The 24883-nt window shown below is 42.9% G+C and overlaps 1 protein-coding gene across 1 annotated transcript in view; it reads left to right on the top strand.

The window, feature by feature from the left end:
- atp1a3a (ATPase Na+/K+ transporting subunit alpha 3a) overlaps positions 1 to 19622 on the top strand; it is a 54050-nt gene extending 34428 nt beyond the window's left edge. Inside the window, exons 10-23 of the mRNA XM_084080894.1 lie at positions 2357 to 2555; positions 4688 to 4932; positions 7358 to 7550; positions 8213 to 8388; positions 10543 to 10679; positions 11209 to 11359; positions 11570 to 11738; positions 12620 to 12774; positions 13984 to 14107; positions 15162 to 15307; positions 15516 to 15646; positions 16798 to 16899; positions 17037 to 17128; positions 17703 to 19622. Coding sequence (XP_083937020.1) covers positions 2357 to 2555; positions 4688 to 4932; positions 7358 to 7550; positions 8213 to 8388; positions 10543 to 10679; positions 11209 to 11359; positions 11570 to 11738; positions 12620 to 12774; positions 13984 to 14107; positions 15162 to 15307; positions 15516 to 15646; positions 16798 to 16899; positions 17037 to 17128; positions 17703 to 17731 — 2049 coding nt within the window. The 3' untranslated portion in view covers positions 17732 to 19622. The remainder of the gene's footprint in view (positions 1 to 2356; positions 2556 to 4687; positions 4933 to 7357; positions 7551 to 8212; positions 8389 to 10542; positions 10680 to 11208; positions 11360 to 11569; positions 11739 to 12619; positions 12775 to 13983; positions 14108 to 15161; positions 15308 to 15515; positions 15647 to 16797; positions 16900 to 17036; positions 17129 to 17702) is intronic.
- Positions 19623 to 24883: the final 5261 nt, after the last annotated feature.

Genomic DNA, 24883 nt, shown 5'->3' with positions numbered 1-24883 from the left:
TGTGTGTGTGTGTGTGTGTGTGTGTGTGTGTGTGTGTGTGTGTGTGTGTGTGTGTGTGTGTGTGTGTGTGTGTGTGTGTGCACGCACGAGCGTGTGCGTGCGCGTGCGTGCGTGCATACCGTACTACTACTAGGTTTCCATACCTTTTTGTTTGTATGAGGGGTATATCTTTTGAGTACTGCAGTTTGACAGTATATATTTTATCTGTCTTATCTAGGGATTGTAGTTTTTAGACTCTAAAATGGACAGCATACTATGTTAATGTGGGATGTGTGTGACTGTGTGTGCGTGTGCGTGTGTGTGTGCGTGTGCGTGTGCGCGTGCGTGTGCGTGTGCGTGTGTGTGTGTGTGCGTGTGTGTGTGTGTAATTTTCTGCATATACTGTACCTCTGTTTTCCAATATATTTATGTCATTCTCATTACAGGGTGTTTTGTGCAGACCTGAGTCAAACAGCATCTTGCAGATATTTTAAGGCCTTAACACACCAGGGGCAATTCATTTAATTATGTTATTATCAACCGCGATAGCGATTATCAGCGATTAAAAAACATACAGTAGCATATGAAGTGTTCTGAAATGGTGTTTTACAGATAACGTGTGGAGTGGGAGGCTTGCTAGTTCCCGCTGCATACTGTCAACAACGGGTGCTGGTTATGTCCCCTTCTACCAACTTGATCAGAAAGAGATCAGTAATCGAACAATTATGAAATTAGACCAAGCGATTCACTCTTTAGTCATGACAGGTTTGCATCATTCCTAGTGTGTAAAGACCTTTAGACAACTTCAGTGTCGTAAAACACAATGAGGAAGAATTTTAGACAATTGCAAGGCACTCGTTAACATATTTTATACTTTTGACTGTCAGCTTATCTGGCTTTTAATTGCTGTAATGTATTCAATCCCACCTCTGTACAACCTAGTATTGCAAGCTGGTTAAAACTGAGAGGGTATCTCAGTAGAATACAGACAGGAGAAGTTAAGAAGAAATACTTAGTAGCCTAAGAATACAGAGTACGAGTCCTAAATGCAACCTACTGTTTCACTCAGGGCTGGTGGTGTACTTTGTGAACTTTGTGTGCGTGTGAGGTTGTGTAGCCTGTTGTGTAATATTTGTATTCCCCTGTCTGCATCTGTTATTGTGTTGTGTCCCGACGTGCCATGATATCTCTGTGTGTTTGTGTATTCGTCTGTGCATCTCTGTTTTTATTGTTGTACTAGCGTTGGCTTTAACATACTGTACGTACAGTATCAATGTGTCTATATCTCTCTGTGGCGATTGGTGTTGTGTTGTATCTATCTGTGTATCTCTCTCTCTCTCTCTCCCTGTCTCTCCTTGGACAGCCCATACTTGTTTGTGTATCTATATCGCTCCTTCTCTCCTCCTCTTCTCTCTTTGTGTTTGTGTCTCTTTTTCCAGGCCTGTGGCTGAGCCTGGGTCATTCTGTGAGACCACTGGGTCAGTTGTCTCCAATGACAACGGCTAGCTAACGTAATGACACTATAGGCTAACGCCGGCTAGTCGGCTACGTTACATTTGAATGTGGCGCCGGCTGCTTGGCTAGTTATGTTTTTTGGCCCGCGCGTCTTGCCGTACATTGGCATGATGACATAGCAATACACTCTTCTGCTTCAGCGCATCACTTGCTCATGCGTTGCGTTTTTCTTTCTTTCTGCATCGCTCATATGGCTGTTATTGAATTGGTAGTGCATTGTGCTGTAGAGGGGATATACGGGTGTTAGTGATCAGGATGGACATCTCCAGGTGTCAGGGTAGAGACGTGGGATGAAGGCATGCTTGATTAAAGGGGAATTCCACTTTCTGCGGTTATTTTCACATCTACTCAGGCTTTTGTTTGTACTCCAAGTTGCTTGATTTAGATATTTAATTTGAAAAGTAAGATGAAATTAAATTTATTCATTAGAAAAAAATCTGTTGACACATTTATTAGAAGGACAATATCAGTCTTGAGAACCAGGGACGTGTTTACAAAGAGTTACAATGAATGAACATGGAGTTTGGTGTTGGATGGGCTTATATTGGAATGCATTTGATCAAATTAATATCAAATATCTAAGTATATATTGAATCAAGCAGCTTAAAACGTGTGGGGTCCACACAACAGCCTGAGTGAAAATGACACCTGAAGTGTTGAAGAAATTCTCCTTTAAAGTTTACTTTGTGCCTGGAGTTGTGTATCTCTTCTGTTTCACCATCTTGACTGGCAACCAATTATCTTTTTCTCTCTTTTTTTGTTTTCCTTTTTACCCCTGTTGCTTCTTTCTCTCTCGTTTCCCCTCTTTGCCTACTCTCGCCTCTCTCTACCTCTCTCTCTGGTTTCTTTCCCTGTCTACCAGGTGTGTCTGACCCTGACTGCCAAGCGCATGGCGCGTAAGAACTGTCTGGTGAAGAATCTGGAGGCCGTGGAGACCCTGGGCTCCACCTCCACCATCTGCTCCGACAAGACGGGCACCCTGACCCAGAACAGGATGACCGTGGCTCACATGTGGTTCGACAGTCAGATCCACGAAGCCGACACCACCGAGGACCAGTCCGGTGAGTCGGGGAGAGACACAAGACAATGTTTTGCATCACCAATACTAATACGTTTTTTCAAGGTTTTTCAAAAATAGCATATCTACAAGCTCATAGTGCGGCACGAAGTGACGCGCTATGAGCTTGTATATCTGCTATCTTTGTATGGTCAAAGTATAAAATAATGGTTATAGTGGTCACTCCGATGCTTTCCCGGTTTTAATGGGTTAACACAAGGCTAAATGTAAATCTCGAGGAAGTGATACGCCTAGTGGGAATCCCACTATCTCTACTAGAGATTAGCGATGCAAGAAATCTTAATTTCTTTCTAATCGAATACTCGTTCCAATCCCTCAGGGATTACTGTAGTCTTGTACTGTACTACATGTATCAATTGTCAGAGACAGTGAATAGAGAGATACTCTACATAATGGTATGTCAGTCAGATCTGAAACAATGGATGACTGCATAACTTAAAGGTTGCCATACTTGAGAATAAGAACACGTCCTAGGGGAGAAATTTACATGGACGATATCAGTGTTGTATTTCCGGCAAACCTCCTCAACGGACATCTTGTGTTCCGTCTATAGATATAATAAATAAATAGATAAACATTGAGATTGCAGGTTATTGAATGTTTGCCTATTTTCACAGGATGTTCGCCTATTATGGTGTGCCCAGAATAGCGATGCTAGGGGTTCATGTGGTTAATATTTCCTGCTTCAAAACATAGTAAAACATTTCCTAATATGATATAATAAGAATATTTAAAATTGTGGAGTGCTTGGTAAGAGTAAACAGATGACAGGTAGGGTTTTTGGATTAAAGTGCTCTTTATTTTCTGGTGCATTACAGAAACTCAAATTAAGCATTAGGGGCCCTATTTTGCGCGACCTTATGCCTAATCTTATTTGTTTTTTTATTTTATTTTGAAAAACACTTTAAAATAGTAAAAAGAAATAGACAATCTACATCGACGCGTTGTGAGCCTGTAGATCGGATATTTTCACTGTTTTAATTTCTCGAAATAATAAAAAATGCCTATTAAGATTAGATTAGGCATAAAGATAAGGGATAAGGCACCGCACCAGATAGGGCCGCAAGTATAATCACAAAGTAGATCAGTGGTTCTCAGACTGTGGGTCGGAACCCCCAGGGGGGTCCCCACATGATTTTGAGCAGGTCCCCACATGACATTGAAGTTACAATTTAAGGACTTTTAATACCCCAAAAAAAAGAACGAAAGAGAAAAGAAATAAGACCATTACTGCATCAAAAGTAATCAACTCAACTCCTACAATTCCAAGTGCTTGTACAGGTGGGGGTCCCGAGTTCAAATATGATTATTTTGGGGGTCCCCAGTTCAAACTATTTTGGGGGGTCGTGGCCTGAAAAGGTTGAGAAGTAGATAGTGCAACAAGGGAATTCTGGTGCCTAAGGAAAGTCCCGGAATCCTTCCACTGCTTCAGCAGAATGGTCCCTGTCTCTCAGCTTGTTGCAGAGAGGGGCCAGATGGTACAAGCAGCCAGAGCAGATGGAACATGCTGTCGTGATGGAGGCGTGTGGGGAAGGCCCCGTTTATCCTGTGTGCATCTGCACAACAGGTGTGTCGTCACACCCAGCCCAGAGTCTAATAATACACGGACTCAGGCCAGGTGTGACTGCCTAAATCAGCCACCACCTACTGTACAGAACAAAAATATAATCTATACAAATATGCCAGCAAATGTTTTGTTTGTTCATCTTTGAACGCTGCTGTTTCATGAACCGGCTACCAGCAATAAGTCGGTATTCCTCATAATCCCCGCTTGTGGAAAACAAGAGTGCTAGTATAAATCTACGTCATACATTTCCAAGGGGTTTAATCTGTCACGGAACGCGTTGCGGACGCAAAACAGCCGCTCCTCCTCGTCCTCCAAGTTATCCACAGGACGCACAATGACAGTCACTGTTTTACGGAAGACTTTACACCTACTACTGTATATGGATGAGGCGTACATTGGTAACATTGTAATTTTATGCCTAAATTGGAACTATTTCAGCTGGTGCAACCCTTAAAATGTTAGTTGCACGAAAACGTAAAAAGGTTCAAACTAGGCTACGTTCGAGTATGTGTTTGCCACCCCTAAATGTCTCTACTATCTGTTTTCAGGTGCGTCGTTTGACAAGACCTCCCTGACGTGGGTGTCCCTGGCGCGCGTCGCCTCCCTGTGCAACCGCGCCGTGTTCAAGGCCGGCCAGGACCAGCTGCCCATTCTGAAGAGGGACGTGGCGGGAGACGCCTCCGAGTCGGCCCTGCTCAAGTGCATCGAGCTGTCCTGCGGCTCCGTCAAGGCCATCAGGGAGAAGAACAAGAAGGTGGCCGAGATCCCATTCAACTCCACCAACAAGTACCAGGTCAGTGTGCTCGCAAATGTATTCACACATAAACAGTGGTGGAAAGTAACCAAGTACTGTACATGTACTCCAGTACTGTACTTAAGTAATTTTTGGGGGCATTTGTACTTTACTGGACTTTTTCCAATTTTCAATACTTTTACTTCTACTCCACTACATCTCAGGGCCAAATGTTGTACTTTTACTCCTCTACAATTATTTGAAAACTTTAGTTACTACTACTTTGTAGATTTTGATTATTATTACAAAACACCACTTCAGCCCTATATATATTTTGATTTTTATATATTCCGATACTGTTGTACTTTTACTCAAGTACATTTTGAATATGGCACTTCTACTTGTAACAGAGTATATCTACGTTGCAGTCTTGATACTTTTGTTTAAGTAAAGAAATGTACTTTTTCCACCACTGCACAGAAGCACAGGAGGTGGAGGTGTACAATTGTCACACATGCTCGTACGGTATTCACAAATACTCAGACACACGTACGCGTTCATTTTCTACCACTCACACATACTGTACACCTGACATTGTAAACATGAGGGAACAGTTACACATGGACGACAAAGTTGCGTCCTGTTGGCCTCCATTCTATGGTGGAGCTTCCGGTTGCAACGTGTCCCGTGCTGTCGATTGGAGTTCAACTTAGTTGAACTTTGACACGTTGGTATGCATTGGCCACTCTCTTGTCATCGTGCATAAGTGACCGTACCGTTACGCTTCAGAAGCGGCAGTTCCAATTGTATGGGAGCAAGGGGGTGGAACGTCCGCCAGATGCGGTGTTTTGACATCTTGACTCTTGGTGAGCATTCCCGGGCGTCGGCCAGTAGGAAAGAAGTGCCACTTGGACAGGTATTTTGCTTGTATTTGCGGTCAGTTTGTCTTGTGGGGCTGTGGACAGTGCCAGCAGGAGTGCCGGTTTCCTGGTGTGTAGTTTGTTTGACTCGGAGTGCATTGGAGTGAAAACTACAAGCGAAATGCTGCCAAGTGGGGTCAAGCACAGCCCTTCTTTCCGATTGATTATTGCCCGGTCAAAGTTCACCACTGTTGAACTCCAAGCACACACGCATTGGATTCCACGTGCTTCAATGCTGTCAACGTGCCACAACCGACTGCCTCAGCAGTGACTATTCTTCCTGGGGTCAAACTGTAGAATTAAAAAAAATTACAGTGCAATTAAGAAATATAATTGACAAGCACAAATAAAACTAGAAAAAGTGCTCCTCGGAGCACAGGTCTCCGCCAGGTCAGGTAGGTTATCGTGGCCTCCTGGTGGCGCTATAATGTGAAAAGGGTGGCACTTATTCTTAGGCCTTTGATGGCAATCGGACACTGCATTCATGATTTGAGGCATTTTGTTCCAAAAATATGTTTTGTTAAATTAGACCTGCTGGTGGCACTATAACAGGGCAATGTGGAAGGGTGGCATTTCTTCCTCATTGTAGTGCAAATGTGTGAGCAAACTTTCACCGCAATCGGACCCTGCATTCATGATTTGCGGCATTTTGTTGAAAACGGGCCACTCCTGCAAGCTTTAGATGTCAATCTTAGCCAATCAGGATGGAATATGAAAAATCTAACAGATCCATTTTGATCACATGACTATAGAGATCATGTGTACCGATTTGCGTGAGATTTGGATAAAATCTGAAGGAGTAATATCCAAAAATGTATTTTACATAAGCCAGCCTCCTGGTGGCGCTATAAAAGGCAGATATGAAAAATGCAGGGCAAACGTTTCCTTGGCCTCTAGGGAGTGCACATACAAAGTTTTACACAGATCGGTGCAATTATAGGTAAAAACACGAATCGGCCTGTTATAGCGCCACCATGAGGCTGATTTGGAAAATGTGAAGTGGCATTTCTTCCTCGGCCTAGTGGGAATGTTTGTGCAAAATTTCACGGAAATTGCATGCTGTGTTCATGATTTGAGGCATTTTGTTGAAAACAAAGCACTCCCGCAAACTTCTTAGCCAATCAGGATGGAATATGAAAAATCCGAAAGACCCGTACGGACGGACGGACGGGGTGCAAAACATACTCTCTCGCCATGCCTTTCGGCCTGGCGGAGACAATAATTAAAGAACCAATACAATTCCCATGGTGGACTATGCATGGCAGGGGCGTCCACCTGTATGATGGGGACATTTTGAAACCAATACTTTTGTACAGTAAATTTTGAATTCTGGACTTTTACTGGTTGTTTATATTATGATATACACAGAATACAATGATAAAACACAAACACACAGACAGACATTAGTGTTGAATAGCCTTAGCAGCTCAGCTAGCAGCATGGTTTATTTCTGGTTGTTTATTTCTATATCGCAGTATTGATACTTTTACTTAAGTAAATAATGTGAGTACTTTTTCCACCACTGCTGATAACAGTCAAATGTGTGTGTGTGTGTGCCCCCATAGCTCTCCGTTCACGAGACAGACGATGAGGCAGACAACCGCTACCTGCTGGTGATGAAGGGCGCCCCGGAGAGAATCCTGGACTGCTGCTCCACCATCATGCTGCAGGGCAAGGAGCAGCCCCTGGACGAGGAGCTGAAGGAGTCCTTCCAGAACGCATACATGGAGCTGGGAGGCCTGGGAGAGAGAGTGCTGGGTAAGATGGGAGGACTGGCTAAGGAGGAGGGAGAAACAGGATAGTGTGCCTAAAGGGATAGTTCACCCACAAAAAAAAACCTTTTTTCTATCGATTAGTCACCCCATGGAGACTTGAATTCATGGATTTTTTTTGTCGCATTCCTAAGCGGACCGGTAGGCAGCGGTTGCGGTAGGAGACACGTAGGAGACTCTTTGTGTCTCCTACCTGAACCGCTGCCGGTCATCAAATTATTGGCTTAGGAATGCGACAAAAACAAAAAAATATCCATGAATTCAAGTCTCCATGGGGTGACTAATCGATCGAAGTCATTTTGGGGGTGAACTATCCCTTTAACCACTTATGCGTATACGTCTATATCGTCGTACAACAAATATTGAAAATAACCGATCTACAAACTCACAACAATTATTAATTTTGTATATATATATGAAAATATACTGAATATATATACACATATATTTTTTTGTGCCAAAAATAGGGATGCCAGGGATAATGTGGTTAAATTAGGACAAACTTCTAAACATTTCTCCTTCATTATGTGTCTTCATTTGCTCTCCTTCTTTTAACCGCCTCCTCTCCTGTCACCTCCCTGTGTTTCTCTCCTCTGTTCGTCTTTCCTCCCACGTTCCTCTCCTCTCTCCTGCTCCTGCCTCTCCCAGGTTTCTGCCATGTGTTCCTGCCGGAGGACAAGTACCCCAAGGGCTTCGCCTTCGACACAGATGACGTCAACTTCCAGACAGACCAGCTGTGCTTCGTGGGTCTCATGTCCATGATTGATCCTCCCCGTGCTGCCGTGCCCGATGCCGTGGGCAAATGCCGGTCTGCTGGCATCAAGGTGGGCGACACTTTTTTCTCCCACGTTACTGTACATCAAGGTTGTTGTTTTTTTAGTTGGATACTCAGTGGCGTGCACAGACATTTTGAGGGGCAGGTGCTCAAGTAAATTATACTTTTTTTTGTTTCCTTGGTCTGCTCTTTTTTCCCTCTACACCTATACCTCTACAATCTCACAACGCCTCGCAGCGCGAGGCGTTGTGGGCTTGTAGATCTGCTATTTTTGGCTAAAGTTCTCCTCAGAAAAGGGATGCTAGGTTTCGAGTGGTTATGGTAAAAAGAAAAATCATATCACATAAAGATTTGGCGGACCCCCTGTAGTAACTCTGAGGACCCCCTAGGGGTCCCGGACCCCCTGTTGAAGACCCCTGCTGTAAACTGAAAAAGGGCACTTCTGGTCAAGAGGGCAAAGGGCAGGTGCTCTAGCACCACCTAGAGTCTATCTGTGCACGTCCCTGATCTCTATATTGTCCTATCATCATCAACCTATGAATTTTGTGCTCAGTACTTATGTACCCATCCCAATACTCCCTTAACCACTTAAACACTATATACTTTGTTGACTGGGGTCCCCCAGGGGTGTAAATTTGGGGTTCATGTGCTTAACTCATTAAGACCTGAAGCCGATTCTACAAATGTCTTCTAAATCCCAGCAGTATTCTGAAAAAAAACGTATGTTTCTATATCAGTGGTGCTCAAACGTTTTCGTGTCAAGGACCCCCAAAATAATGTATTTGGCCACGGACCCCATCTCAAAATATGTTGTTCCAGGGATCCCCCAGAAGCAAAGATTTGAGTTAAAAATGTTTGCTTTAAAAAGAATATATATTAAAAGATTTGCACACATTTTCACGTTTTTTCAAAAATAGCAGATCTACAAGCTCGTAGCGCGGCACTCGCGCTATGAGCTTGTATATCTGCTATTTTTGAATAGCCAAAGTGTCAAATAATGCTTTTTAGCCATAAAGGACCATGGACAGATTAAAGTGAAAATAGGCCCTGTGCACAAAATCACCACTGCCCCCCCCCCCAGCCCCATGCACGTGTGCACATTGTGCACACAAGCTGTAATCCGTCCCAGTAAAGGACATACGTAGACAGACAATAGTAATTCAGCTGCTGTTGCAAGGTCATTTTGGTTGCCACCTGCCAGATGTTTCTAATCGGACAACAGCAGTTGAGTTAATTAAACAGCAGCTGTTTCTAATCAAACAGCCACAGACACTGATAAGCAATCATGGCATTACATTGTGTGTAGAGCGTGTGGGAGACATATTGAATGGTGTGGAGGATATTATATACTTATTTGCTAGAGTTCGGGCCGCGTTATCTACGTCAGTGGTTCTCAAAGTTTTTCATGTCAAGGACCCCCAAATTGACACTTATTAGCCCGTGGACCCCCATTTCAAAAGATATGCCAGGGTCCCCCATAAGAGATTTTTTTTTACGGCTCTAGCAGTGATTCTCAACCATTTTAATTTCAAGGATTAGGGCTACAGACCCCCATTTAATGGCATTTCTATCACTTGGACCGCAATTTATATTGTAAAATCTATGTCAATTTAACTCTGAGAGTGTACAAATGGAACCAAATGGACCCGTTAGGGTCCATTTGGTTCCATTTGTACACTTCTTAGAGTTACAGTTACAGACCCCACTTTGAGAACCAATGATCTACGTCGCACCGCCGATCCGACTGATTATGTCTGACAGTCTGAGTCATAGTGTCGGGAGCTTTTTTCAGAGTACCCATTGTACCCGTCTATCTGTGTCCCTTTTGTGCCCGTATATGGAGATCTCTGTATCCCTCCCTTTTACTGTATGCCAATATATGGATGGAGATCCCTGATGTCATTTAGTATATGCCCATACCCTGTATATTGGCATGCCCATATATGGGCATATTGGTTGGATCTGCGGCTCTGGACAACTGGATATCCATATATGCCCATATATGCCCATATATGGACATATTGGTCTGATCGGCGGTTCTGGACAACCGCATATCCGAACAACTCGGCGGCGGGAACCGCACTCCCTGTAGTTTGAAGTCGGTTGGTCCCATATATGCACATGACCATATGTGTGCATAGTGGTAGGTTCTGTGACTCTGGACAACACTGGCTAATCATGTATTTAATCTTATTGTGCGCAGGTCATCATGGTGACCGGAGACCACCCAATCACAGCCAAGGCCATTGCTAAGGGCGTGGGCATCATCTCGGAAGGCAACGAGACAATAGAGGACATCGCTGCCCGCCTCAACATCCCTGTCAGCCAGGTCAACCCCAGGTAAGATACAATACAATAGTGGTGGCAAGGTAGGGCCCTGGAGCTCCACTCTGATTGTCATATGGTCCCATGTAGTCTTGTGTAGCCAGACGATTAGAGATATTGCCTACCAAAACATCTTGTGACATTCTAAATTTAATGTAGTAGTAATAGTAACACAAACACTACACAAATACGCGCTTCCTTTGGTCATTTTCCAACCCCAGTTTGGGTGGGTGTCAGTGGTGGACACAATGAGCATTCACCTGTAGGCTGTGTTCTGTATGCACGCTCATGCTTGGATCCCCATGGCTGAACAAGAAGTCATACATACATGCATGGGTTATGCACTCCCTAATTTAATATGTTCACAGGTACACACACACACACACACACACACACACACACACACACAATAATGTAAAGTAGGTATCAATATTCCTCATGCACACACACGTCTCCACATAATGTAAACCCATCTGCCTTCATTCACAGTGTGCAGGCATGATGTGATGTCAATATTCAGCCAGAACCAATGTTGATGTTTTAGGGATGCCAAGGCGTGCGTCATCCACGGCACGGACCTGAAGGACCTGAGTCAGGACCAGCTGGACGACATCCTGAGATACCACACAGAGATCGTCTTCGCCAGGACCTCCCCGCAGCAGAAGCTCATCATTGTAGAGGGCTGTCAGAGACAGGTACAGATGCGTGCACGTGTATGTCAATCGTGCATGTGCACAGGCAAGCGCACATGCAGTTGTAATAAAAAATACTGTATATACATAGACGTATAGGCACAGACGTGAACTGCTTTATTTAATTCACCAAGGCAAGACATGAAATGCTACTTCACGAGCTGATTCTGGTTCAGGTTGGTCAGTTCTGTGCTGTCTCTCTCCGTCTGCCAGGGTGCCATCGTGGCAGTGACAGGTGACGGCGTGAACGACTCTCCTGCCCTGAAGAAGGCCGACATCGGCGTTGCCATGGGGATCTCAGGCTCCGACGTGTCCAAGCAGGCGGCCGACATGATCCTCCTGGACGACAACTTCGCCTCCATCGTCACAGGAGTGGAGGAAGGTGAGGTGGTGGTGGAGGGCAGGCATTGCAAAGGGTGGTTTATGTTGAGTACCGAAGTCCTGACGTCACTCGTTCATCCCCTGGGTCACGGAAGTAATTTCTCTATGGTGAATAACATTGGGTCATCTTAGAATCGTCTCATATAAGAATTGTGGTCCAAAAATAAACAAATTGTCCCGGCGCTATTGTCAGGGAGGTGGCTCTACAGTATATTGTTTACGATAGTCATCATTCTTATTTGATACAGTAAAAAAGTTATTCATTCGGCGGCGGTAATGGGATCAGGTGAGATTGATGCACAGGAGAGTTGTGACAACTGTACTCCTGGGTTTCCAAGACGGTGGCATACTCGTTGGGCACCATTGCTGACATTCCCTGAGGGCACTATTACAAAATACCCATTACTTTACACAGTGATAACCTCTCCTATTTTAATCCCTGCATAAGGATCTAAAAATGTTACACTTGCAAAAAGAGTCCCTCTCTGCCATCAGGGACGGCTGTTGTTCAAGCTGTTGTGTTGGAACTAATTAAACTTTTGAACGAGCCTCTGTCACAAGCAGTAGAGATGACAACAACATACGTCACATCAACGCAGTAGGCTGATATGATCATTTACCAATCAGACGGTGTTGCTCACAGAAAATTGATGATGCTTGTAGATTGGTTATTTTTTGAAGCAATATTATAGATGTGATTGACTTTTATACCACTTAAATGGGGCGGCTCGGTCATAAAAGATCGTTTTTCCGGATCAAGTCATTTGGTGACCACGATCAAGTCTTTTGGAGTGAAAATCGGCCGATTTACATCTGTGGCCGATCGGAACACATTGACTGCTTTTTAGAAACGTTGAACATTTTTTTCCCATTCCTTTTTAGGCCGTCTGATCTTTGACAACCTGAAGAAGTCCATTGCCTACACCCTGACCAGCAACATCCCAGAGATCACTCCTTTCCTCTTCTTCATCGTTGTCAACATCCCCCTGCCCCTGGGAACCATCACCATCCTCTGCATCGACCTGGGAACTGACATGGTGAGAGAGACACACACACACACACACACACACACACACACACAAAGAAGCCGCACAGGCACCTATATACACAAAGAGATACACACGAATGCAGGAATGCAAGCACTGATGCACAGACACGAAGATATATGGACAAACAATAGACATGTGTGCATACACACACATACAGTCATACACACACACACACACACACACACACACACACACACACACAGCATCACCCGGAGCACAGGCCAGTAATATGCATAACCATGCATGCTGTGTGAATGTACAGTACTGTATGTGGGTGTGCAGTCACCAGTCACGATCAGTGGTGGATACAATGAGCATTCTATGTTCTGTATGCACACTCATGCTTGGATCCCCATGGCTGAACAAGAAGTCATACATACTGTACACAGCATGGGTTATGCACTCCCTAATCTAATATGTTCACAGGTACACACACACACACACACACACACACACCAATAATGCATATCAGGTATCAATATTCCTCATGCACACACACATGGCTCCACATTATGTAAACCCATCTGCCTGCATTCACAGTGTGCAGGCATGATGTGATGCTCATCCACCTGAAAATGATCACAATGTGTCAACATGCGTCGGTCTGTCTTTTCTCTTTCTCTGGCTGTCTCTCAAATATCTATCTCCTCTCTGCATGTGGGACTTCATCCGTCCCTCGCTCCCTTTCTCTCTCTCTTTCTGTCTCTTTCTTACACTCTCCTTCCGTCCTTTTATAATCACTTCCTCCACACTTTCATGTCCCTTTAAACCCATTAAAACCGGGAAAGCATCTGTGTCATTTTAGATTTTAGCTATATACAGTACCGTATATAGCAACATAGGTATTTCAGAAAACTCTTAGGATTTAGACAGTGGTTCTTAAAAAATAGCAGATATACAAGCTCACAGCGCGTCACTTGGTGCCGTGCTGCGAGCTTGTACATGTGCTGTTTTTTAACCTTTTTTAAAATATCTTGAAAGTGATTTTGAATCATTTTGATCTTTTTTTTAACACAAATCTTCTCTTCTGGGGGACCCTGGCACAAATCATTTTCAGACGGGGGTCCGCAAATACCTATCATTTTGGGGGTCCTTGACACGAAAAAGTTTGAGAAAGAATGGTTTAGAAGGCATTTGTAGAATTGGCCTCAGGTCTTAATGGCTCTCTGTCTCCCTCCCTCCCCTGCTGTCCACCAGGTCCCAGCCATCTCACTGGCCTATGAGGCAGCAGAGAGTGACATCATGAAGCGTCAGCCCAGGAACCCGGCGAGGGACAAGCTGGTGAACGAGAGGCTGATCAGCATCGCCTACGGACAGATCGGTACGTCACACTGACCCCATCATGTTATTGCAGTATATAATGCCTTGTTTATACTTAGTCGCGCGCCAGTGTCATGCAACCAATTACAAATCAGACATAAGCTTCACTCCATCAGAAGGAAAAGGGACAAAGGGGAGGAAATTGTGCGTGTGTGTGTACTAGAGCAGTGCCAACCAACGTTTAGCAAAGCACAGTTAAAACATTGAGTGCCAAGGATGTAGATCTACTTTGTCTCAAATCCAACCATCGGGTGCCCTAAACATAGATCTATGTCTTTTCCAAAACATTTCTTTTTGTTGAAAATTCCACAAGAGGGCGCTCTAACGCAACTTAGGAATGATCCCTCGACTCTGCTAGAAGGAATCGATGGATGTGACGCCATCCCAAAAAACATCACTTCCGTCCATTCCTATATTAGGATTTGTAGAAAAACGCTCCTAGCTCGGATTATTTTTTTTTATGGTGAAAACCAGCCATTTTTAACAGGTGATCGCTCCGAAATGGCCGATCGCGGTAGAAATGCTATTGTTCCAGTGGATAGATGGGACCCTCCCGCACCCCCCAGACACTTTTCTTTTACATCGGCTGTCCAAAGATCGTCAAAACACTGTCAAAAACGCTGGCACTCCGAGGATGATTTGGATGCATAGAACCTGGCACTCAATGTGACATTCCAAACTAGTCTGTAAAGAATTTCAAGTGGTTGGTGACAGCTCTACTTTTCCCGTCACTGAAGCATTAATAAAACAGAAGTCCCAGAAACTAAGCTAACCCGCCCTCAGATCTATCAGGCCTGACGGGGGGGGGGGCACTGCTCGATTGAGGGGTCTCACAGGGAAGCCCTCGCCCCTTCCTTCCTACTGATCTCACCCTCTCTTACTCTCTTTCCCTCCCATGATGGTTCCTTCTCTTTTTGTCATCATAATAATTATTACCGTATGCTGAATGGTTGTCATGCTGAATGTTTGCTCTTTGATATAATGTAATCGTGTCAAACCGTGAATCACTGAATCAATCAGTCTCCCTCCTCCACCCACCTCTGTGCATATGACAGGTATGATCCAAGCTCTGGGAGGGTTCTTCTCCTACTTTGTGATCCTGGCTGAGAACGGCTTCCTTCCCTCTCTGCTGGTCGGCATCAGGCTCAACTGGGACGACCGCTCCATGAACGACCTGGAGGACAGCTACGGACAGCAATGGGTACACAATGGATTAAAGCACAATAATATCTGACGTCTGCGACACATTGAGAGCTTGTAGATCGGCTATTTTCACCGTGCAACATGCTTCCATAGAAGACATGCTGGCTTCTATAGAATCCACATGATTGAAATCAAAAGACTGAGAACTTTAATCCATGGGTACAACAGACCATTAATACCCTCTCCCTCTCTCTCTCCCTGTATAGACGTATGAGCAGCGTAAGATTGTGGAATACACCTGCCACACAGCCTTCTTTGTCAGCATTGTGGTGGTGCAGTGGGCGGATGTCATCATCTGCAAGACCAGACGCAACTCTGTGTTCCAGCAGGGCATGAAGTAAGAACAAACACCTCACCTGAACCTGTATACAGAGTTTAACACAAACTACTTTCGGTGGTAATTTCAAACAGCATTTTAAACATACTTTATTTTTTTAATTGACAATGGCTTCAGTGTGCTAACGTTCCAGGAAGACAAAGGCTGTAGTTTCCATTAGCTTGGAATACACTACAATGATGATGTCATTGGTAGGCAGAGATTTAAAATAAAAAGGGTTTGTAAAAAGCCTGGTTGCCTACTCGGGGCTGTGTCGGTCAGGTCAAAGTGCAGCCGTCTATGGGCAGAAGTGAAGGTGGTTTTAGAGGCACACTCTATAGTGGCCCCTTAACATGCTATTCCAATTTGGGAATAGCATGTTACTGCATTACATGCATATTAAGGATAGCATAGTTATCTCTGCCTCCCGCCCGTTCCGGCCTGCCAGGAGGACGTTTTTTCAGTTATATTACTATCATTTCAGTTTTCTCCTTTTCACTCCCTCCCTTTAAATTGCAGGCATGCATGGCCAAGCTTTTGTTTTATTTATTTACTTCTATTCTTTCCGCTCATCCTTTCTGGGTTATCCTCCATGTTTGTCATGTCCCAGTGGCACACTGTTGGACAGTGGTCTTTTATGGGACAGCCACACAGACCCAGATAACTAGTACTACTGCTCCTGCTCCACTCCTGTCCTTAAGACACACTCCTCTGGAGGGAGCCTCCCTTGGAAAGAATCTTAACAGGCCTAAAGTAGATTTGGATCAGCACTTGAACACTAGAGGTCAGCCATGCATGGAAGAGCACAGTGGAGTAGCGGTGCAACTAATCGTTTTAATCAATTATAGAAAATCAATTTGTTGATATACTTGGTATTTAAAATGTGCTTATATATCAAGAAAATGTGCTCTCAATTATTTGATCAATCGAAAAAGCAATCGATTTGAATAATTGCAAAGTAAATAAACAATAATTGCAATTACACCTTTTAGATTGCCTTTTTTTTTCCCTCTCTGCATTCCTTCAGTTTGTGTGTCTCTGTAGTTCTGTCTGTCTGTCTGTCTGTCTGTCTGTCTGTCTGTCTGTCTGTCTGTCTGTCTCTCGCTCTCTCTTTCCTCCTTTTTGTAAGCAAGTGAGAAAGTGTTGACTTGATTCTGTTTTTTTTTCCCCAGGAATAAGATTTTGATCTTTGGCCTGTTTGAGGAGACGGCCCTGGCTGCCTTCCTGTCCTACTGCCCTGGCATGGACGTGGCACTACGGATGTACCCACTCAAGTAAGGACCAGGGACCTATGCTCAGGCTTTTGGTTAGCAGCAGTTGGGGTTGGAAGTTGTTTGGTGGAATCATTGCTTCCCATTGTCTCTCTACCATTCTCTCATTCTTTCTTTCTCTCTCTTTCTCACCCTCTCAGGCCCAGCTGGTGGTTCTGTGCATTCCCGTACAGTTTCCTCATCTTTGTTTACGATGAGATCCGAAAACTCATCCTGCGCCGGAACCCCGGAGGTAATACAACACACACACACACACACACACACACACGCGCACACACTCATATACACAAAGAGTCCTCTGCTGCGTTACCGAAGCAGAGAGATTTATAACAAAAAACTAAGAACCAAGTCTATCCACACACCAAAATGTGCCAAAGTTTGCTTATAAGTCGCGTGATTACCAGTGGCCTATGGAAAGGTCTTGGTTCATTATATATATTTTTTGTCTTTTTAACTTTTTACATCCAAAACCTCAATTCCTCAATGCATGCAGTGCAGAATTCTTAGTCATTGTAAATGACTGACCTCAGGTCTGTAATGTTAAGCAATATTTATGAGAAGAGGGGAGAAAAAAACAACTGTGATTGTATTCATTAAATGCAACTCTGACAATATTATCTAAAGACATGACATGATTTATTTCAGTACTAGTTCAAAATACAATTCAATGTAAAATGTATTCATAATAATGATAATAATAATAATAATTCATAAAACAATCAAAATAACAGTTAATAGAGGGAATCTTCTAAATCTTTCTCTCTCTCTTTGTTTCTCTTCCCCCTTTCCTTTGTTTTCTTCTGCAGGCTGGGTGGAAAAAGAGACATACTATTAAATTATCAAACCATTCTTTACTTCTCACCCCGTTCCTCCCCTGAGCTCATCCCCCCTTTTCTCTGCCCCTCTGTCTCTTTCTCTCTCTCTCTCTTCTCTCTCTCTCCTTCCCACTCCCTCCCACCCATCCATCTCTCCTCTTCACCATCCTCCCATCTCCTTCTACACCTTCTTCTAAAAACAAAAAACTAAAAAAACACACACTCACACGAAACACCAAAACAACGAGAGGACCAATGACAGAGGAGGAGAGAAGAGAATGGGTGGAGTGTGGCCCCACCCCTCTCATCCTTCTTTCTCTCGTCCTCTGTCCTCCTTTTTTTAACAGCATTATTCTGCCACTGGTTGTACTGCTCTTTGAGATCACCGTTGTAGATCCACTCACTCTTCATATAGAACTGTGTGCTCTAAAGCCTGATTTTATACTTAGTCGAACGGCGGCGTTGTGCGCAGAAAATAGCCGATCCGCAAGCTTCGAGCCACAAAATAGCCGATCCACAAGCACGCAAATGCGTGCGCTTATAGATCGGCTGTTTTCCGCGCGCGGCACCATAGTTAGGACGGAAACCACGCCGCTGTGAATGATAACACTTCATGAATGATAACGACGGTGAATTAAAACAAAAGAAGCCCTGAATGCTAACTCCATTGAGGCTCACTACTTCGTACTACTACCACACGGAACACCCAAACATGGCAGCTCCCGTCTAGATTCCCAACCGGCTAATATGAGCGGGTGGGTGGCGTCCATTTATAGATTCTTCTTGTTTTGTTGTAGTTTTTAGTTATGGTTTTGTTTCCCAACCTCCCCTGCCCCCGCGCCCGCTCTGCCCTCGATCACTGCCATAGTCTGCCACATTCCTTCTCTGCTGTTTAACTGCCATTCTCTCTCTCTCTCTCTCTCTCTCTCCAGCACTCTCTTTTCACTGCCAGTCTTCTATTACAGATCTATTACTCCCTCCCTCCTCCACCTCCTCCTTCCCTTCTCTCTCCCTCTCTCCCTCCCTCCTTTCCTCCTCCCGTTCCACTCAACCAAGTCGAGGAAGGATAATCCCACTTGCGACCGCTGTGTTGTAACCCACTAGTGCCATCTACTGGTGGGGGGAAAAATAAATCCTATTAAGTGGTCACCTCCTCGAATCTTTGGACCTCACTCCTCCCACACACACCCCCCCCCCCCCTTTTCTTTTCGGCTCGTGTTGTTGTTTTCTAATAGATGACCGAGTGTTTTTTAAGAAACTGAATCGTTCGTAAAAGTTTTATGTACCTTCTTTTTGTCTTTCATTTTTGTTTTGTTTTTTTTAAGTTAGGAGTGGGTCTGAGAGCTGCTTGTTTTCATTCGGACATGACAAAGCACACCGTCTCCCCTCTCTCTCTCTCTCGCACGCTCTCTCTTTCGCATTCTGTCTGTCTGTCTGTCTGTCTCTCTCTCTCTCTCTCTCTCTCTCTCTCTCTCTCTCTCACACTCCTCCTTTCTTTTTCCTCGCTCCCAAAGCCCTACCCCCCGCCCGTCTATCCGTCCGACTGTCCGTCCCCGTTTAAATGTCTGTTTGTGAGCACCATGCAAAAACTCCTCTCCGTCCTTGTAAACTCTTCTCCTCTTCCCTCTCTCCTGCACACCCTCCACCCCCACCACCCTCCCCAGGTCCGCAAACCCCCCCCCCCCCCCCCCCGCCCGTGCCCTCTCCCTTGTTGAAAAAAAAATTTACAATCTTTCTGTGTCCTAGGAAAAAGAGATTTCTCTCCAATTTCATTATTAAAAAAATCTGTGCGAAAATGTTATACGGTGCCGTACCTTAAATGTGCGAAACAGCAGCAGCAGCAGCAAAAAAGAAAAAAAGGGAGAACATTTAATTAAATGAATAAAAAAGAAGGATCTCTCTTTTTTCAGTTTGGTCTCCAGTTTGTTTTTGTGTGTGGAGTTTTGTCAGAAAATGGAAATAAATGCTGTGACCAACTCTTCTTTTGAATTAGTGTCAAGTCATCTATTTATCATCGTAGAGTCTTCTAGGGACTCGCCCCCTGGCAATCTGGGCTATATGTAATGTAACATAACATAACATAACAACATAACATAACACACTAGGGGTGCAATAGTTCATCAAACTAATTGATTTAATCGATTATTTTTTTTCAAATCAATGATTGATTAAAACCAGGAAGGCATCTGTGTCATTTTAGATTTTTGCATTGGCTATTCATAAATGGCAGATGTACAAGCTCACAGCTCGAGTTTGTACATCTGCTATTTTTGATAGTTTTTGAAAAATATTGAAAGTGTGAGAACTACTCATTGCTAGTACAGTGCTTCTCAAACTTTATTGGCCTCAGTAGCCCCTTTATCTCATCTCTGAATCAGGTACCTTTTACTTTACCCCATTACATTTTGCTTAGAAAATAGTCCAGTTTTGATGTCAATGTGTTCAAAATAAAACATAATGGCAAATAAGTATCGCTTTCTATACGCACAGTAACAATTGAGCTTGTCACGCTTTTTTATTCAGTTTGGTCTAACACTTTACAGATCAGCAGGTTCACACAACGATAACCGTAACATGAATTCTTCCATTTTCCAGTTTCTCTCATGTAGTACCTCTGCACACCCCTAGATGTAGACATACCTTCCTTTGAGAAACACTGGTTGAGCTATTGAGCTCAACGATTTACCTATTGAGCTAGGCTAGGGAATGGAAGACCTAACCTAGGCAGTTTTCATACTTTTCTCTTTTAAGACTCAAGATCTTTATTGTTAAATCTCATTGTTGCTGTCGGGCAGAAACCTTGCATCCCCATATTTCATAAATGAAATGCCCTACATCATACTATAGAGTCACATCTTGTTGCATACATAGTGTGTTTAAGTGGTTATGGCTCAGATGTGTGCAGCGTACACATGCTTTGTAGAAGACATTAAAGAACTAGAACATATGATCCTCTCCTTTTGAAATAAGCAGGATAGTAGAGGCTACCTGTCTAAAGCTTATAATTTTGCACAATATGACTACTGTCCCTTGTGCATGCAAGCAAATTGACCGTTGTAGACTACAGCTGATTTGTATTGGGATGCCTACGTGTAAATGTGAGGCCGCTGTCTGCTGGACAATACATCAGCTGGCCTGGATGTCTGCAATGAGACTTGGACTTGAACTCATGACCCAGCACTCTGCAGGTAACTGCAACACTGACAAACAAAGAATACATTAGACAAGATTAGATTTCACTTTATGATCCCCAGGGGGGACGTTATTCAAGCTTTCAGTGGTAAGTAACTAAGTACATGTACTCATGTAGGCCTACTGTAGTACAATTCTGAGGTACTTTTGCTTTACTGGAGTATTTCCAATTTTCAGTACTTTTATTTCTACTCCACTACATCATCAGACAAATATTGTACTTTTACTCCACTATAATTATTTGAAAACTTTAGTTGCTAGTTACTAGTTACTGTAGATTTAGATTATTTTTACAAAACCACTTCAGACCTATATATATTGGCAATTTGAAAATAGCCGATCTACAAGCTCACAACGCATCGCTTAGCTTGTATATCTGATTTTTATACATTTTAAAACTTTAAGTACATTTTGATGCCGATAGGGTTAAATAAGAACCCTATGAATAAGGCATGAGCCCAAGAAAGATGAAAAGATGGTTTGGTACTAAGACCCCCCAATACCCGTCCAGTCAACACCCAAAGAAATGAAAGTCAGACACCGGTACGTCCAGAATGATCAGTCTGTATTGCTCGAGTGTACACGGCGGAGGCAGTACAAGTTACAGACAAGAATATCAATCACACACCAATGATTCAATAACAAACAATAGTATTTATACACAGTTGGACTTCAATGACATCAGACATAGGTGCATCCTTTTGATTGGCTTTAAGACCCTCAGACGTAGGATGGGAGTCGTAGGATGGACAGGCGTCTGGCTGTCTTAATAATAAGTTGTTGTTCATCTTAGGGTGTCCTTGTGTACAATTCTCGGTTCCATAAACAAGTTGTTCCTTCGATATCATAGGACATGTGTATGGTTTTATCTGTGACAGGATGACAGCTGACAGAGTAAATTAGTGACAATATCCCGGTCATACAGGTCATCTTACACAGATACAGGTCATTTGACATTTAATCACAAAGTGTTGACCAAGACAGGTTTTTACTGATTGGAAACATATGGAGCCAGCACCAGATAGCAAATATGGAGCCAGCTACATGGCCTTGGTAGAGAAAGTATAGTAGAGTTACAAAAAGCATGTTTAACAGACTGAAGTACAGGCCCAAAAAGACATCACTATATTAATTGGACTGGTTAGATCGATATTTCTAGATCATATCAAGCTGGTCCACAAAACATATCCATCAGATGCCAATACTTATGTACTTTACTCAAGTACATTTTGAATACCAAACTTGTACTTGTAACAGACTATTACCAAAATAGGGTATCGATACTTTTACTTAAGTAAAAAATGAGAGTACTTCTTCCATCACTGTCCGAAGCCCGACCTGGTTACCTGAACAAAAGACAATGTATGGGCCTGTAAATATAATTGTAATGCATTTTGTTTAGTTCACAGCACACATAAGTGACTTTCATTTGGCTACACTGACAACAAAAGACTATTGATATTGCTCTGTAGTTAAATATGACATTGTTATAGACCAAAGGTACAGTATGACAGGAGATGCAGTAAGATATTTTCATATTTTCAAATATGGCCCCTTTTACATGCAGGTTACAGTCACTCACTGTACAATGTCTATGTATGCCTTATCAAAACATGTATGGCGATAACACCATACCCCCCCCCCCCCATTGTAGTAGTTGAGGCATTACAATTAGTTTGACTCGGTTCTACAGATTTATTGTGAAAATAGCCGATCTACAAGCTCACAATCTTTTCGTCTTTCTTATATTATTTGAGTTTTTATAGTATAGTTTGTTGATTACTTTTGGTGCAATTTTTTTTAGGTATTAAAAAGGGCTTAAATTGTCATACTGTCATCTGGGGACCCCCCAAAAAACATTTGGGGACCCCCCTGGGTCACAGGTTGAGAACCACTGTCCTAGACCACAGATTACGGATGCTTTGACTGATGTTTTGTTCAAAATTGCAACATTTTCTAATCAATTTGAAAAAACGTACTTTTGAGATTGTGTCAAAGGTCATGTCTCACCTAGACACAGGATCTGACATGAATTTTGACCTGATGGTCAAGATACAATTTATACCCTGAGCAAGCAAGCAGGCTCTATTAGCTCCATGGTTTAAAAAAATGGAATTGTTTGTATTACTTAAATGAAACCATATAAGTGGTTGGCAGAAATCCATCAGTAGGCCAAAAAATAGCCTAATTATAACTGGTGGAAGAAGTACTCAAATTTATTTTTACTTAAGTAAAAGTAGCAAGCAATAATATCACAAAGAATAGAAATCCTCTATTCAGAATTTTACTTGAGTAAAAGTACAAAAGTATTGGCATCAAAATATACTTTCTGCACCAAACGTAAAAGAGCTCATTATGGCTTAACAGAATCTGATACAGAATCTGATAACAACTCCCCCCTCCTCACCTGATTCCTATCACTTCTGATAACTGCTACTCCCTTATCTCCTCCCCTCTTGCCAATCAGTTAGGTGTATACCTTGCCAATAACCTGTCATTTGTGCTTTGTATCTCTTTATATCAGTGACATAATGAAGTGGTGCCTATATCATACAGCTGGCGAGTTGCAAATTAGTAGGCTGCTTTAGAAGTTGATAATGCTTTGAAGTGGATTGTTTGATGTAAGTAATCTTTTCATTGTTTGTAACCTCAGAGTACATCAGAGTGACTCATGCAGCTGTTAAAAAGTCTACATTTTGTAACAGAATATTCTTATGTTAGAAGCAAGGACCCAGGCCTTTCTGGCCTGGCTGGCAAATATTGTATAGCAAGCTTGTTTAAAGCAATCATATGTACCAAATTCATGCAGTTATAATTCAGCACTGTGTTTCAAGTTAAAATTCACTTTTCCCAAGTTTGGCCCTTTGTATGGGTAACCGGAACGCTCACCCCAAAACACACTCGCCCCCATTTATTCCTGCGGACCGCTCGCCCCCAGCGGTTCTTGCATTCTTGTATTCGTTTTACTGATGTTAAGATTAGGAATAAGGTTAGGTTTAGGCATATTTTTTTACTGAGGTTACGTTTAGGAATACCTGGTGGCAACCGTTCCGAGGTCGCCGGATTATTGTTTTGTGACGAGTGTTCTTGTATTCTTTGTATGGCCCTCTGTGGAAAAAAAGCTGCCCACCCCAGAGCTAGGGAAGGGAACCCCTAACCCTGGCAGCGTTAATACATTGCTCTTGTTAGTATACACCGCAAAATCCTGATTGTTGTTCATTTAGGAGCCTTCTAACCACCTCCTTTATGTTTCAATACAGTTTTAGATGGCAGGCATAGAGCTCGTAGCCTTAAAGCAGATTATTCAGCCCATGATCGACTGTAATAGAAGATACTGTGCATGTTGGGCAGCAAAATTTCCTCTACTGGAATCGTCTTTTGTTGATTATGGGACATCAATCAGCCTTTTTCATTTCAGCTTTTCAGGGAAATTATATGAAGTTCAAAACCCAACTGGCTCTAATGATTAAATTGTCTAGCACAGTGGTTCTAAATATTGGGAAAATAGCAGATCTACAAGCTCACAACGCCTCGCGTTGTGAGGTGTTGTGAGCTTATAGATCGGCTATTTTCAAAATGTTTGCCTCTCTCTTATATTATTTGACAATTTGGCCAATGTGTGACCAGTTTTTATAGTAGGCTATAGTTTGTTGATTACTTTTGATGCAATAATGGTCTTTTTTCTTTCTTTATACATTTTTTTGGAGGTATTAAAAAGGTCCTTAAATTGTCACTTCACTGTCATCTGACAGTGAAGGGTTTAATTTCCATAATCTGACTCTTTGTATAACTGGTTTACAAACTGCTGGCTCAAGTTACAGAAAGCACTGCTATAAACTTAGTGAAGGTGGCTTGAAATCAGTCGCTATTTTCTGGACATGAAATAATTAAAGTCAATAGAATGTTATTTTTTTTACCTACATACAGTATAACTATTTTAGGGATTTGTTGCAAGAGTGATAATTGGAAAAGACTATTTA

The sequence above is a fragment of the Gymnoscopelus microlampas genome, assembly GCF_963454915.1.
Source record: "Gymnoscopelus microlampas genome assembly, chromosome: 15".
In the NCBI taxonomy this organism is placed as follows: domain Eukaryota; kingdom Metazoa; phylum Chordata; class Actinopteri; order Myctophiformes; family Myctophidae; genus Gymnoscopelus; species Gymnoscopelus microlampas.
The sequence above is the reverse complement of the archived record's forward strand: the minus strand, read 5'-3'. Positions and strand labels throughout refer to the sequence as shown.